The sequence below is a fragment of the Cataglyphis hispanica genome, chromosome 23 (assembly GCF_021464435.1).
Source record: "Cataglyphis hispanica isolate Lineage 1 chromosome 23, ULB_Chis1_1.0, whole genome shotgun sequence".
NCBI lineage: Eukaryota > Metazoa > Arthropoda > Insecta > Hymenoptera > Formicidae > Cataglyphis > Cataglyphis hispanica.
Window position 1 is genome coordinate 742,594 of NC_065976.1, and position 16,237 is coordinate 758,830.

General features: G+C 36.3%; 3 protein-coding genes across 12 annotated transcripts in view; all 3 read right to left on the minus strand.

Annotated features, from left to right (window-relative positions):
• The window catches only part of LOC126857954 (guanine nucleotide-binding protein G(q) subunit alpha), a 32,943-nt gene extending 25,927 nt beyond the window's left edge, over positions 1-7,016 (minus strand). For all 7 annotated transcript variants that reach the window (XR_007688569.1, XM_050607892.1, XM_050607893.1 and 4 more), the window contains exon 1: positions 6,874-7,016. Coding sequence is in view for 6 of the 7 variants with exons in the window: in XM_050607892.1 (XP_050463849.1) it covers positions 6,874-6,991 (118 nt within the window). In the remaining variant the exon portion in view is untranslated. The remainder of the gene's footprint in view (positions 1-6,873) is intronic.
• Positions 7,017-9,992: 2,976 nt separating this feature from the next.
• On the minus strand, positions 9,993-12,188 carry LOC126857966 (uncharacterized). Its single transcript, XM_050607913.1, has 2 exons — positions 11,477-12,188; positions 9,993-11,090 (listed from the first exon to the last, which is right to left on the minus strand). Exons 1-2 carry the CDS (start codon positions 11,696-11,698, stop codon positions 10,764-10,766), a joined length of 549 nt encoding a protein of 182 aa, XP_050463870.1. The 5' UTR covers positions 11,699-12,188; the 3' UTR covers positions 9,993-10,763.
• A 1,946-nt stretch (positions 12,189-14,134) lies between these two features.
• The window catches only part of LOC126857936 (myc box-dependent-interacting protein 1), a 30,675-nt gene continuing 28,572 nt past the window's right edge, over positions 14,135-16,237 (minus strand). Inside the window, exons 6-9 of one of the 4 annotated variants that reach the window (XM_050607851.1) lie at positions 15,951-15,994; positions 15,558-15,743; positions 14,754-14,896; positions 14,135-14,643 (exon numbers count right to left, since the gene is read on the minus strand). In XM_050607851.1, coding sequence (XP_050463808.1) covers positions 14,563-14,643; positions 14,754-14,896; positions 15,558-15,743; positions 15,951-15,994 — 454 coding nt within the window. In that variant the 3' untranslated portion in view covers positions 14,135-14,562. Of the gene's footprint in view, positions 14,644-14,753; positions 14,972-15,557; positions 15,744-15,950; positions 15,995-16,237 lie in introns of all 4 variants that reach the window. The other 3 variants (XM_050607850.1, XM_050607852.1, XM_050607854.1) reach the window with 3 other exon arrangements.

Here is a 16,237-nt window from a genome sequence, read left to right on the forward strand (position 1 = left end):
AAATATTTTTTATTTTTAGTTATTATTTATATATGATATGTATTTATAATAGATTTTATGGTACTTGAATAATATTCAAAATATTTGTAATTATGATATTTTCGAGAAAATGACAGTTTTGTCTAAACTAAATTGTATAACTGTAGTTATGTAGTTCAGTAGCAAAATTAAAATACTATTTACAAGATTTATAGGATGCAAAATGAGAAAAAAAGAGCATTTTTTTTAAGACTAAGATTTTTATTTAAGATTTTATATTTTCAACTTTTCTTTAATATTGAATCTTTAATTATAATATGCTTAATGTATTTATATTATAACATAATGCATTTATGTGTGATATAAGTGTAATTTTTTAGAAACAAAGTTATGATCTTTTTTCTTAGAGAAGATTTAAATAAATTAGATTAATTATGGAGTTATTTACCTCATTGAAGACCTTCGCGGCTTAACGCACATGAATTAAAAATAACAAATCGATGATCGACTTATAAATAAGAGCCTAATTTTAGTTCTGCACAACATTATGCGATAGAATTTGCCTAAAGTAAAAACTGCTGTCTCTCAATTCTCCTTTTCGCACAATAATCATATCTAAATAACTGTATAAAAGTATATTTATATATTTTTATATATCTATCATACTCTCAAGTCCATCTCCATCTTTTCATACTACGTCAAATTTCAAATTTTCAATGCTTCAAAAAACATTTATGTTAACCGTAAAAAAAAAAACTATATCTGTATATCTGCACAAGATATGTCGCGCGGACGTGCTCTTTCTTTCATTTACTTGAACCAATTCGACGTGGGGAGACACCACACGTACATTTTCGGGCATTTCAACTTGGAGAAAAGAAATCCCCGAGCGGACAAGTGTAGCGCGTAGCTTGTTTACACGGTGCATTCCGTTAAATAACGGCCATTCAGCCCGTAACGGTCCATGTCTACCATATTGTTCGACAAAGGTCAGCACGGATACAGATGTAGGTAGCAGATCCGGTTGTACACGGTCGGCCCATACGGCTGCTACGGAAGCGACCGCAATCTTTAATGTCACTACTTCCGGGACCGCTATTTACGAGCGCGCTAATAATACTCGGACGACCGGCGGCGGCGTCCGATTTGATTCTAGAGCGGAATTCCACCAGGCGAATTTACTCCTGCGGTTTTTCCATAACATCTGAAGAATCATTCGCTCATATGATTTCGAGCAACTCTTACTGTATCTTATCATGTTCAAATCATTTTTTATAAAAAAATTTCGAAGAGAAATTTCTAAACATCAGCGAATGTAGCGAGTATGTATGTGCTTGTTGTATCAATTCTTTAAAAAATAATACATCACGTAAAATGATGTTTACACGGGGAGGTGCGAAATGACGCGATAATCTAAAGTAGGAAATTTAATCGAAGCAGAACTTGTAAGAGGGAAACGCGACCAAAAAAATTATGCCACACTTATCACGCACGTTGTTCACGTTCTCGCGGCCGGAAGAACAGAATCCGAAAGAGCCTAAGTATTCTCTTTCTCTCTCTCTCTCGCTCTTATGATACATCTGTCTGCGATTCCCCAGTTATTTCTCGATAACAGAAAAACAAACGTGCTAGGTGCGCTAAAATTATTTCAGAAATGAAAGGATGTGTGGTGCAATAGACTTAAGTCACATTTATGGCACAACTGTATCAACTTTAGATAAAGATTGTTGGCTGATTAAATAAAAACTGTAAAATGCTCTCCACCTGTATGTATTTATATCCACAATTAAAAAAGTTGCTCTAATCACAGATCATAATTCTCTCAAACCGGTTTATGATTATTCATATAAATGCATTGGTGATTTATAATCACCTTGCAAAACATTGAGAACAAGTTCTTTCTTTAATTTTGAGATGATAACATTTTTGAGAAGATATTGTAAAAAATTATTTATAATTTTTTTTTTATTTCAGATGTTGAATATATTAACTGATAACAAAATTGAAAATTAAATTTTTATTTTAAAGTCATATTTATTAAATGTGAAGTAAAAATAAAAATTTTGATTATTTATTTGTACTCTTAATTTACGGTAAAATTGTATTTTAAATCATTTCATACTCCAAGATCTTTTTATACTTTGCTATTTTACGATAAAACTTTTCGTCTTAACGTTGAATAAAAAATAAATATTTCATGTGTTATTTGCAAAGCAAACAGTTCTAATTCTTAAGGGATACATATTTTTCTTATTCTAAATATAGAATTTTTTCAAAAAAATACGTATAAAAATCTTATTCATTAAAGTCATAAGCAAAAGAATGATTAAATAATCTCAAGATAAAGAGGAGCAAATACTATATAATTCTTGGAAAAAAAAAAAAAAAAAAAAAATTAATGTGCTATTATTAGAATCATCTTGGGAGAGATATAACATAAGTTATTTTATAAATTCTTATAGAATCACGAAGCGAGAGAATGCATAATCATGCGACGATAAAAAAATCGTCGCAGAATCACGTATTCTGCGATCGAAGTATGTATTTCGCGTGTCAATTGCCACGCATTTAGCGGATGCATTTTACGAGGAAGAACGATCATCGCGAATTCGTTTTCGAAAGGCGACTATCCTTGATAAAATCAACGAAATGCGACAGGCACCGCGTAGGGAATCGCGCGAATTGTTCTGTCAAATTCGCCAATTATTGTTTCGCAAGCTGCGTATGTTCTGCGTATGTCACGTATATATGTATGCATATGGTGTTTGTATGGATATGTAGGATATGATCGCGATTCGAGCAGACGCCGCGAGCAATCGTCGAAATTGAATCGCTGCTGGCTCGCAATTTACAATTTCGTCGACTCGACAGGCTCGTTTCTGCAGTTCGACAGCTTGGAACTTGGCCGGACGCGAGAAAGGTCGCTGAATTGGCGACCGCCGCACTCTAATTGAACCCTTTATTTCTAAAATTCAATTTGACGAGTATAAATACGCAAATTTTCGAAACACATTAAGTCGTAATGATTTATAATGGTACATGATTTATCTCATGAAAGTTTAGACAAGCAATCAAATATTGGAATATTAAAATATAAACACTATATTAATTATATTAATAATGCCTCTCTCTTTGAGTACAGCCAATTTTTTCAATTGTAAATAGTGATTAGTAAACAAAAGAAAATTAATAATTGTTCTAATGGCAAAACAATTATAAAGTTGAAAAAGGAGAAGTCTCGGTGTGAGATGTACAAAATATATACATTTACATATAGCAGGCAGCGTTTCTCAGTTAATTTTAACTAAAAAATTCCAGTGAATAATAATAATTTTTCTCAAAATGTTTTCTAAAAAAATCGAAATTTTCAAGCTATCTAATATTGAAAACATAATTCTAGGTATTCTGTATACGAACGACTCGTTGAAATAACTCACGATGGCAGCGACGATTAGTTATTGCTTCCGCACTAATGAAAATCCGAGCCAAAAGTCCGTTATAAATTCAAAAGTTTATTAATTCCCAAAACAAATGTTTAATAATGGGCATAAGAAGGTAGGAAATACATCGCAAGAAGTGATTTTCCATTTCAAAGGTCATTATCGCCGAGAAAACGTACAGTTAGATAATAGTATGGCTAATGAACGAGCAATGCCAATTATTGATAACGAGATACTCATTATACGATTGCGGAATTTAATCAATTTAATCAAATTTAATCAACAAATTAGTAATTCATGCAACTGCATATAAAACTTATAAAAGCCTGGTTAATTTTAAACATGTTGATATATTTTGCGAATATTTTAAATTTTCGCAAACGTAACGTAAAAATATTAGTCCGACGTCTCGAGACAAGAAAGTTTAATTTTTAACAATTGCCTTATGAAGATGTAAAATATTAGAAATAAAATATTAAAAAATTAAAAATTATAATGTAATTTTAGAGAAATTTTTAAATATTTGCACAATACAAAAAAAAAGGAGAATATACTGAATTATTAATAAACTTCGTGAGTCTATTAAAGTTTTACTTCAAGAAGATCGAGTTATTCACTCGATAGGGATATAAACTCGCGAGATTATAAATCTTAATAATAAGAAAGTATCTCGAGCACGTGCGCCCAGCTAGGATTTCATTTCGTAGAAAAGGTGAGTAATATGCACATGTGAATAGCAAAACCACAAAGAATATTCCGGAGGAAACAATGCTCTTAACGAGCGCACAACGACTTCTCATCAGATTATAAGCAAGGCGAATTTAATACGCAGAGTCGGCGCGACACAAAAGAAGTCCGAGCCGAGCTGGCTCTCGTGTTACCGATCCGGTGAAAAAAAAAGCTCAAAGATGACATATTACAAGATAAAATCGAGAGGCTTTTAAGATTTCGTAAGCTTTATCCTTGTAAGTTAAAGTCACACTTCTCTTCAAATATTAATGTATTAAAATTGAAATATGAATAAAATCCAGGATCTAAAATTCGCGTGTTACAAATATTTAAAGTAAATCTCATAAACCATCTGATCCACCCTAAGTCTTATTTGAAGTCGAATGTCAAAGAATTACTACGTCAAATTTTTGCGGAGAAAAAGTCGACTTCGAAGATTTGATCGAAAAATAATTCAAAAGATACTACTCTGAAACACCCTGTATATCCAGGGTTTCCTCTCTCTTTCTCTCTCCTATTCAAATCTTGTCAAAAAATTGTCTAACTTTTCAGGATATTTTTGTTCAAAAAAATTTCAATTAAAGAGAATATTTTAAAGATCTTTTGATGTAACTTTCTAAAATAAGTTTCTTTATTCATGTGAGAAAAACATAGAGAGCCACACTTGAGTTTTAAGTATTAGATTTGTAAATGTACTGAAAAAAAATGAATAGCTTTAGTACATAAACATTTTTCACTTGCATAATATTTACATTTTTTTATCACACAAAATTATAATAAAAAGAATACGTACAGCACATTCAATATTTTGAAACATTGAATTATTGGATATTAAATAAACAAAATAGATATATATTTATAATACATTTTAAACATATAATTCATAATTTGGCTAAAAATATTATCAAAAAGCAATTTTAAAAAATTCTCTTGCCAATAAAATTCCATAATTAAATGATAATTAAATAATTTCGAAAAAAAAAAAAACTTTTTTCCAGAGAGCAGACACCCTGTATATGGACAGCGATATTGTGGAGCGGCGGCCGGTCGAGAGAGAAATAGAAAGACAAAAAGACAAAGAGAGAGAAAGAGAACTGTCAAGCGCACGCCGGCCGCGCCGATCGACCTCGTGCACAAGACGAGAAATGTACGTGACGCGCGGATGTCGTCGTCTCCTGGGCGGCGCCGGCGTCGGCGTCGGCCGGCACGCGGCCGCTCGCGAGATGCGCGCATGAATGAAACGAGAACGGAGCGACTCCTCTAAAGGAGAGCACGTAGGGTCAATCGAGGTACATGATCGCTGACACTGGGAATAAAATGCGACTGTGCCGATGATGGAATTAATAATCGTCGCTCTTTCGCGCACGATATTGAATTGACACTCGTTGCGCCATAACGACGTCCGCTAAATGAGTTTTCATCATTCCACTATAATTCCACACACAATCGCCACAATTGCTCGTACATATTATTGGCAAATACAAAGTACAAATATCGCGTAATTATTCGATATCGCGATCATCCTGATTAACGTAACTAGAGATTTTATCGTTCGATTCCCCTCGAATAATTCGATGCTGGAAAAGAGAGCAGGCGGAAAAAAAATCATGGACAACAAAAATAGACAATTTTTGAGATAAAACATTTTGAAATAAATATTGTATCATTTCTCTCTGTATAATATTAGATGACGAAAGTGTGAAATCGTGCGAAAATTACCTATATTCCGGTTATCGCCCTCCTCTCTCTCTCTCCTTCTCTGAATAGAAAATTCTATTTATATATAAACTTATGTTGTACATCCTGAAGAGAGAGGGGACGGAGAGATTAAATTTGTATTATACCTCGCGATTTCGCCGAAAGCTTATAAAACTCTTTTTCTTTATTTTCATTCAATGATAACAACAATGTTATAATGCCAGGTTTATACGAAATCAGTAGGAGGCAAGTCAAATGGCATGTTACTCTCACCCGCCTATTCATAATTATCTTGTTACGGCTTTCCTGTGTGTGTGTGTGTGTGTGTGTAAAAATATATAGCATTATAACTATAAAATTTTATGACATCATAATTATATAAAAAAAGAGAGATTCTCTAATTCTCTCTCTCTCTCTCTGAATATATATATACATACATATACATATATATATATATATATATATATGTATATGAAAGATTTAAAAGATAAATTTATCTGTAAGAAAAATGAAAAAGTTGATGGCAACTGTTTATATATATTCTATTTTTATGATTGTGGAATAATGTATGCAGGTAACTTGCTATTAATTTCTCCATCAGATTCATATAAATCTTTCTAACGCTTGATATGCACTTTCCTTTTATCAAAAAGCAACATGCATTAGTTCATTAGTTTCTTCACAAGAGGTGAACAAGTAACTTGGCCGCTTTGCTTTTACCGGCTTGTTTTTTTTAAATTATTTGCTTACCTTTCCCGACAAGCAACGATACAAAATTTAGTCATTTAAATGCCATTGTCGAATTATTATTTCGCATTATTTTCCAAGTAATTATACTAGTTTACGAAAATAGGGACTATACTATACTATTAGTGTCAACTCACGGGGTGTTTTTATCTTTTCGCAACGAAAAGTAATAAACCAGATAAGCAAGCGATTTTTATATAGGGTGGCACTGTTGGCCGGCCACCCTACTGTCTGACTCGTCCAACGCGAAATACATATCTCTATTCGGGGGGAAACTTACCGAGTAGCAACAGCTTGAGCTCCCGCCTGGCATCCCGCTTGTCCCTCCGCAATTGCCGCTCGATCTCCTGATTGATGCGTTTCTGTTCCTTCGCCTCTTCCGACAGGCAGCACGCCATGGCTCAGGACAGCGGAATCTTCCTTTGATGGAGGAGGTGGTGCCGGCCAAGGAGGTGGAGGTGGTGGTGGTGGTGGAGGTTTGAGGTGGCGGTGATGGAAGAGCAGAAGTGCGACGAGGAGGCACGAGTGCCGGGAGGAGGAAGGGAGAGCGATTCGCAGTGACAGCAAGTGCTGCTCGCCGACCGGCGGCGACCTTCGTTGCGGATGCTGCTCCTATCCGTCTGTCTGTCCGTTTCTTTCTCTCCTTGGATGATGTGTCGAAATTCAAGTAGACGATCGTCCCGATAGGCGGGAGACGAAGACGGATATTATCTCGCCACCGCGGTGACGACGACGACGGCGGCGAACGAGCGACGACGACGACGACGCCTCGTCGCCGTCCTCGTGGTCCCCGTCTTCTTTCTCTCTCTCTCCCTCTCTTTCTCTCTCTCTCTCTCTCCTCTCTCGTTCCACCGGTGTCTCTCTCACTCTCGGCTCCCTCCTACTACTATTACTACCGCTTTTACTATCAACACCACTGGCGATGATACCGGCACCACTTCCACCACCGACGACGACGACGACGACGATGACGGTCACGTCGACGGCGACGGCGACGACGGCGTTTCACTTACTCCCGACGATTCAACACCACCACTATCACCAGCAACACCGATACCAACACCAGCACTATCACCGGCACGACGGTCACCACGACGACGACGACGACGACGGCGACGACGACGGCGACGACGGCGAAGACGGCGGCGACGGGGAAACGTCCCCGGCGACGCACCCGTGTTTCCCCCTCAACGACGGCGGCGTCTACGCAGCGCCGCTGCTCCTGGCGGGGCTCGACGACGCCAGCGACGCATCAACGCGCGTCTACGCGCACGCACACGAGCCCCTCGCGCCGCCTGTCTGTCGTCTTCTACCGCTTGCTCGCGCGGTCGCTCCGCTGTGCTGTGCTACTGCTGCTCCGTATAATACTGTTTCTTCTTCCCTCACTCTTTCACCCTTTCGCCCGTCACGCCTCGTATCGTTTCGTCTTGCTCGCACTCACGCGCACGCACGTTTCGTTCCGAGTGTGAGTTTGCCGAGACGCAGCTTACACGGATCTCCCCGCGTATGTATGTATATGTCTCTCTCTCTCTCTCTCTCTCTCTCTCTATATATATATATATATATATATATATATACTCCGCGCTCTTCTTTCTCTCTTTCTCTATCTCTCTCTCGTGATTACTCACGCATACACGTACGTAATACACATGTAAACTACTGCGCACGTTTCGCCTTTCCCACGGGCACGACGGCGCGGTCTGTCGAACGCTCCTGTAACCGCGACGATCTCGACAAACGTTACCCCGCGGAGGGCGAGGTCCGTTTGTCTCGTACTCACTCGCACCTTCCTCTCGTCTCTCTCTCTCTCTCTCTCTCTCTCTCTCGCCGCGCACTTCTTCACCTCTCACCCTCTCACGCACACTTCCTCTCTGGTACTTGTCGTACGTGTGTCGTTTCTTCTTTTCGCGGAGGTGCCCCGGAGGTGCGCGATGGATACTCTGGCGCACTCGCTCGCTGACACAGTCCGGATGACGGAGTCCCGGATGAGCGCGCGTTCTCACTCGCGTAGTACTACACGCACGGCGCGGCTAGAGAGAGCTCCCGAGAGAGCGGCGTAGCGGCGACGTTCGGCGATCGGCTCCCGGCTCGCGCGGTGTTGGGTGTGGTAACCCACCGGCGCTCCGTCTCCCTCTTCTCTCTTCCCCTCGATTACGCTTGCCCTCTCGCTCCTTCTCTCTCCCTCTCGCTCGCTCGCGCTCTCTCGCACTCGCCGTTTCGCTCGCTCGCTCCCTCTGTCTCGCTCGCGCGAGCCCGCTTTTCCTTCTTCTGTCGCGCTCCTTCCGTAGCACACGCGAAAAGCTGTCGCCGATACTGCTGCTGCTCCGACGCACCGAATCACACGAGAACTTGACACGAGGACACCACGAGACGAACGCGGCATACGACCATCGGTCACGTTAACGACGACAACGACGACGACGACGATGACGACGTGTCGAATCGTCGCGAAAGAGAGTTTACCACGATGCGCGCGATATATCTCTCGTCGTCTCTATCTTTTCGCTCTCTCTTTATCACACACACTTTCTCTCTCTCTCTCTCTCTCTCTCTCTCTGTCTATATCGCTGGTGTTGGCTGCTGCTGCTAATGCTGCACGAGCGCCCACACCTCACTAGCGGAACAACTCCTTGCGACACGCGCCGCGCCCGTCCGGCGCGCAGCTTTTATGAAGCGTCGCGCGAGCCGAGAATCCTGTTAGACCAAACCAGATTGGCGAAGCCCCGGCGACACGGCCAGCTCTCGGTTCGCTCGTGGCTGGCTGCCTGCGTATCACCAGCACCGTAGGGCGCGGGGGACGCGCACGTGTCCGCTAACGAGATTAAAATCGGCGAGTAGGAGGAGGCGCGGCCGCCACCCGCCAGGGAGGAGGAACGGAGAACGTAACGGCGCGGCGCTGCGATCGCCGCGTTTTCTCCCTTATCGACGCTAAGAAATTTGCGACGATAGCGCGCCTCTATACGCGCGCTTCGCCGAGAGAAAAATCAAAATGCCTCGTAATATGTACGAATGTAAACGGAGAATGGAATATTTTAATTTTCGCTTTATATATGCGAATTTCTCTATAATTAACTAGTTTTTTTTCTTTTATAAGGAATTTTTAACATGATTCGAGCTTTATAATTTTTTTCTCACACTATCCTTTTGTTTTCCTATTACTATTTTTGTTTTTCTTATATCCTCTTGCTATGCATGATTTATGCAAACTCTTGTATATGAACTTTTTTCGCGAAAGTATTTTCTTTATTTTTTATTTCTATCAATGGAATTGACATGGAATTTTTGTCTAGATTTTTAACACGGATCCTCGTCTGTCCCATTGGTTGTTTTTTGCTCCAAATTTTCGTCCAATTTTTATTACATGCATAAGAATCGTGATGCTGAAAGATATTGTTAACATTGTACAATTTGTTAACTCTATATTTAATTTAAATATCATACATATAAAAATGCGCAATAAAACATTTAAATTAAATTTGAATATTTTTAAACTTAAACATAGCGTAGCAGTTCTGTTAATGTTTTTCGACATTTCTGAATTTACATCGTTTTTGCGTATTAAACAAAACACATGTCACAAAACCGTTACCATTGTTCGGTGAGAGGATTAAGTTTCGAATGTGCGGCTTCACGAAGCCCATAATTCCGACAGATTTCCGAGACTTAATTCGATTCTTTAATTAATCAATAATTTCAAAATATATTTAAGATATGTCGTAGTCTCTTATAATTATTTTTTATCCACACGATTCACTTTACATTTTTGGCATATTTCTTTATTTTTTTCTTGTTCCTGAAGTATGACTTTTCCTAGATAAATGATACAAACTTTGATTAAAAGTGAAATGGCATATAATCAAATGTCAACATTACAAAAAAAGACAGTTTTCTTTTTGAACATTTTAAATTGCATATGCATATCAACTTTCTCTTATACATTATATATAAAACGATTGATTTAACAGATATATATATATTTATTTTAAATATTACCTGTGTCTAAATTAATTGGGCACAAATTCATTGAGATTAATTCAAGCAAATTCGCAGCATGCATGTTATAGTTTACGTCATTAAATAATTCCGCAATCTTGTGGAAGAATTTTTGAAGAGCTTCCAATCGCCTTCATTTTAAATTTTATTAAAACTCTTTAATATCTTAATTTATATCTAATTACATATAGTTACGAATAATTCAAAATAGGATAAATACAAGTTAATTATTTTTGGTAATTCCTTATCTAAAAGCAATCTGCTTTGTTGGAAATCCTTCAATATTTTATCGTGCTGTCGTTGCAGTTTCTCCATCTGCGACACAGATAGCCTAGAATTTTCCAGTAGATTCTTAAAATTCGCGGATGCGAGAAAAAAATCTTTTCTTCTATTCCTGTAATCGTCCAAGAGCGCGCACGTATCTTTAGGAAAAATAATGTTTTTGGAACAACATTCTATTAACTCTCGCAAATTCGACATCCTCTTTTCTTTTTCGATCTCGATCTGTATGACGATTGAAAGAATAGTGGGAAAGCTTTTTTATTCATATTATACAATCCAAAGAGAAATTTAAACTAAATTAAAATAATCAACAGCATTCTGCGTTTGAAAATGGAAAAGCTAATATTTTAAACTTAAGATACACAAGCCGTTTTTGTTTCGAATATGGATATAAGCCAAACTTTTGAAAGTGAAGTCTTATTAAAAGTGAAATATAATAAAATAATTTTCCAATCACTATAAAAATTTAGTTCGAATAATTGAAAATTAAAATAAAAAACTTATTTTTCCCTTTTTCTTTCTTTGTACTTAATACCTACAGATCAACGTTAATTGTCATAATTTCGAAATATAAAAATGTATAAAATTTTAAGCGCGCTTAAAATTACCTGTTCGTGATATGATATGAAATCGTTGTCTGTATTGTTTGCACTTGAAGGATGACATGCGAACAAGGCGTGAGTCATATCAAACACTCTTTTCTTAGCGAGGTATGATACTTGTAAGGATTGCATATATTGAACGGCGGCTTCGAATACATTACTGATTAAGTTCAGATGTTGCATCAAGGTCGTCTGCTTATCGTCCATCACAGCCTCTTCCACTTGCATCCTTATCAAATTAGCCTGCAGAGTTTCCTGTAATTGTCGCGATTTGTCCGATTTCTATTTTAAAGGTACATTTGTAAAAATTGTAGGATTACATTCTAATGCTATTTTATAAGCTAAATGTAATGTATAAATTAAATGCCTTATAATTAATAACCGCTAAACGCCTTGATGACTTTGATCCGTTGCACTGTTCGCAACAAATGCAGCAAGCAGATGTAAGTTTTTCTTGAGCCACCAGATGTGAATGCGTCTCGGTTAAAAGGGGTGAATATACTTGCGAAACTTTTTCCTCATCTGATGTTAGCGCAGAATGTAAAGAAGAGTATCTATGAATGTACGGCTCGCTCCATCTCGAATGAGGATTTCGTTCGCAAGATCGCGACATAATTCATACGTCTTACTTGAGCTTATCTCTAGAATAAGCATTATGACTCTACTAATATAATAAAAAAATATACAAGTTGTAATATGTTAAAAAAAATTAGATTTGGAATCGCTCACTTATTGCCTCATCAGCCATATCTCTCTAACAATAAGTGGATTTACGTCGTCAATATAACACGGCTGTTCTGTGATCTAGAAAGATACGGACTAGAAGTTGACACGACATCGCATGTGTACTTTTACTTGTTGATAGTATTTTTTTCAAAATCTCTCGGGATATTGATCGATGGATACTTAGGAACGATATATTTATTATGGGCTAAAAAATCACGTTCTGAACATTCACGCGTTGTATATATATATATTACAAACCAGTAGTTATTTATTATATAATCATATCTGTGTATTAAGGTTATAAAGATACGACTGACTGTTTCCATGAAGTAAAACAACAAAGACATAAAAATGACAAATGACATAACGATCGGTTGGCGATTGCTTCACTGTTACATTAAATCTGCGACTTTTACTGCGATCTTTTTGGTAATCTTTCGATACAGATTACATTATAAGCGCATAAAAGTCTTACCATCTGCACATTAACGCAATATAACAGAATTTATTACATGGTATATTAATACATGCATAAAAAAATGTATACCTATATGTATGGTTCCAAAACTTTCATTTGATATTTTATGTTAAACCTTTGGATTATATTAGGTATTTGTATATTGTTTATCAAAATTTCCGACAGATAATTAGTAAGAGAATTATTTTTGTTTTTTTACGTTCTTAATATTTAAATGCATATCTCCCACTTGGTATAAACACTTTGACTATATGATCATATAATTAATATTGCACATAATTAAAATTGCAAGTTCAAAGGAATTAAATAATCCGTGCAAGATTTTTTTTTCGAACAAAAATTCCATATATATACATTTTTTCTCTTTAGTCTCATGATTCTCTATTTTTGAACTTAATTTTTTACCATGTGGGAAAATTCGATAACCATGAAATCTTATTAATAGTTTGTATTAAATTAATTATTAGTGACAATGGATCAATTCTCGAAAGTGGCCTTTCTTACAAAAGAAACAATCCAACTTTCCTATATTCTCCGCGCATTTTATAATAAAATAAACAGACACACGATATATCAAGTAGAAGCTGAAATTAATATTTTTTCTTAACGCTACTCTGTAAGTATATATATATATATATATATATATATATATATATATATATATATAAAATTACAACAACACTATTTATTACACAAGATGTGAATACAAGTTTGTTTTCGGCAGATCTAACGAGTATTGATCGAGTCTACAAAAGTTTCGGTTCGTTACGTATTTGTTTTCCATCTTGACAATATGAATAGATACGGGAGCGATAATAATTATAGCAATAATAATAATAACAATAGTAATAATAATATAATAATAAACGCTTTTTGTCGCCCCATTTTCTACATACATATATATATATATATATATATATATATATAAGACTGCGGATACAAGTGAATAAAATTTGTAATTTCTTTGCAAAATTTTATACTCCAAAATGAGACAGAAAAAAAAACAATCATAAATACTCAAAAATTATACTCATCTCATTTATACATCGTAATATTTATCTTTCTCTTACGTATTACTTCATCGGTATCTATTATTACGTCGTTGAAAAATTTGGCATTTGGCAAAAGTTTAATGGGATCTATTGCTAGAAACTCTTGAACTGTAGACAAATAAATAATGTAGAATCTTATTTTACGAATGCAGATAGGTAATTGGACCTTGAAGATTTTACGGCTTACCTTCCATTAAATAAGAAGGGGCTTCTCACACGTCGTGAGTGCTCTTAAACTTTAAGATATATATCTCTTAGTGATCCTTTTCAGTGGCCACAAAGTTATCTCGTAAAATACTCTTAAGTAATATAGATCTATGTACAATTTCATAAAATAATATTAATTTAATATATACCTTTCGCGTTTTATATTATAATAATGAATATCGTTGTGTATGTGTGTATGTGTACGTGTGTGTTACAATATATTAGTCACTTAAATATCTCATTTGATTATTATTTCAAAATGTATATTCGTACGTTTGATATGAGAGATTTAATCCCATATTTTTCACGAATAAGAGTGAATGTTGGCACAGACAGTGGCTGGGTTAAGGCACTTTGGGGTGATTGATTTTCTCCGCAGTACCGTCCAGCATAACTATCTTATCGAATTCCCCGCCCCCTCCCCCTTACGTCTTCTGAAGCCCGTCGCCTGACTCTTTTCAATTCGCTTTTATCTATATACGTCGTCGTGCGTAATATTCGAATGACCGCACGAAATTCATATATATATATATCTCCCATTTAATTACGTGACTTTTTCTACTACCTTAAAGTAAAATACGCTGTCTCTGATGAGCATTGGAGTGTGAATGGCGTACCGATTACAGCCCTCACAGCGGTTTCGTGAAATTCGCTGGGAACATACCCTTCTCGTTGGTGCCTTCCTTGATACCCATTAACCATCCTTCTTCCTGCAATAAACAAATGCAAGAACATTGTGAGAAGAAGCTTTAATGCGTATGTCTAAATATTTTATAGTATACAGTGCGACTCTCGTAGAATTACTAAAAGGATTACAAACCTGTTCCTCGGGATCATCATATTCCACGACGCGAATGATCTCACCGACATCGAATGACAGCTCGTCCACATCCTCTTGAGTGTATTTGTAAGTGGCTTTAACCCTGTACAAAACGCCAGGCGGCAGATTGTCGGTAGTCGCCCCTACAGAGAAATTGGTAGCATTTTCATATTCCGCCTCTAGAATGATCGAGTCCGCCCCGTTAGTCATGGACCTGCCTGTGATTTTATCCGCATGGAAATTTTGATTACATGTGATACCAATTGTATGTTAAAAATTTCATATTTCATATTTTTAATCATATATATTATCACAACTAAGTCAAATTCATTACGATCTTGTTTCGGCAAGACCATGCACAAAGGGGCAGAAGTAGCATACTAATACTACATTAATAATTACTCGATGCTGCAAATTTAATAACATTCGATTAATTGTGCCATATGTTACATATACGCAAATATGTATATTCGGAAATTCGAAATAATATATATTGACCTCAATCTTGCAAAAACAAATCGATAATAATCTATAATTAAATATATATCATGCATTAGTTTATTTTTGTAAAATGTAATTCAATTATTTCATTTTATATTTATTTTAATAAGATTTTTGTTTGTTCCTTAATTGCAATGAAATTTAATACTAAAAACACCAAGAAAACTATAAGAGAAAAAATCCAATTCAAACTGTTGAGGAAGTACATACACAAAATTTATCAATTTCAATATCTTATATATGCGAGATCGGATAATGTTAAAAGAAAAAACACATTCACAAGAAGTTATGCGAGCGACTTACCAGCTGGAATATCATATAGCTCCTCGACCTGTTTGGAAGGCGCGACTGCGTTCTGTGGCGATGCATCCTGGTTATTGAGAGAATTATCATTGCTATTAGCGTTGCTATTAGCATTGCTGTTAGCATTGCCATTTATCTGAGTAGTCGGCGACGTATCTCTGGCGGCGGGCACGGTATCATTCAAAGCTGAAACACGCGAGAGAAAGCGCACTCAAAAAAACTGGATGGCCAGCCACAACATGGCCTTGTCAAAGCCATCGGAATTCTAAGTCCTGTTCTTGTTCTACGCGTAGCGAGAACGTTACAAGACATGCGTAATTAGTGCAACATGTATATAATTAGTATACGCGCAAAAATACAAATCAAACTTGAACAAAAATATAATAAAATTACCTTCTGAAATATTGTTCTGCGCTGGTTTCGTGTTGATTATCAGGCTGAAATAAATCAGTTTATTATGTAATTATTATGTCTCGATAATACATTTTGTATATGTAAATAATTACTACTATTATATACATAGTATATTACAATATCATATCATGTTTTATGTAACAATTCCTATTCAATATTGTATTTTGTACGATCATTTTTATGACGTTACATTTTGTATATCGCGTTTTATATAATATAGGATTAAATTATATTTTATATAAACAATCTTTCATTATTCTTTTGTA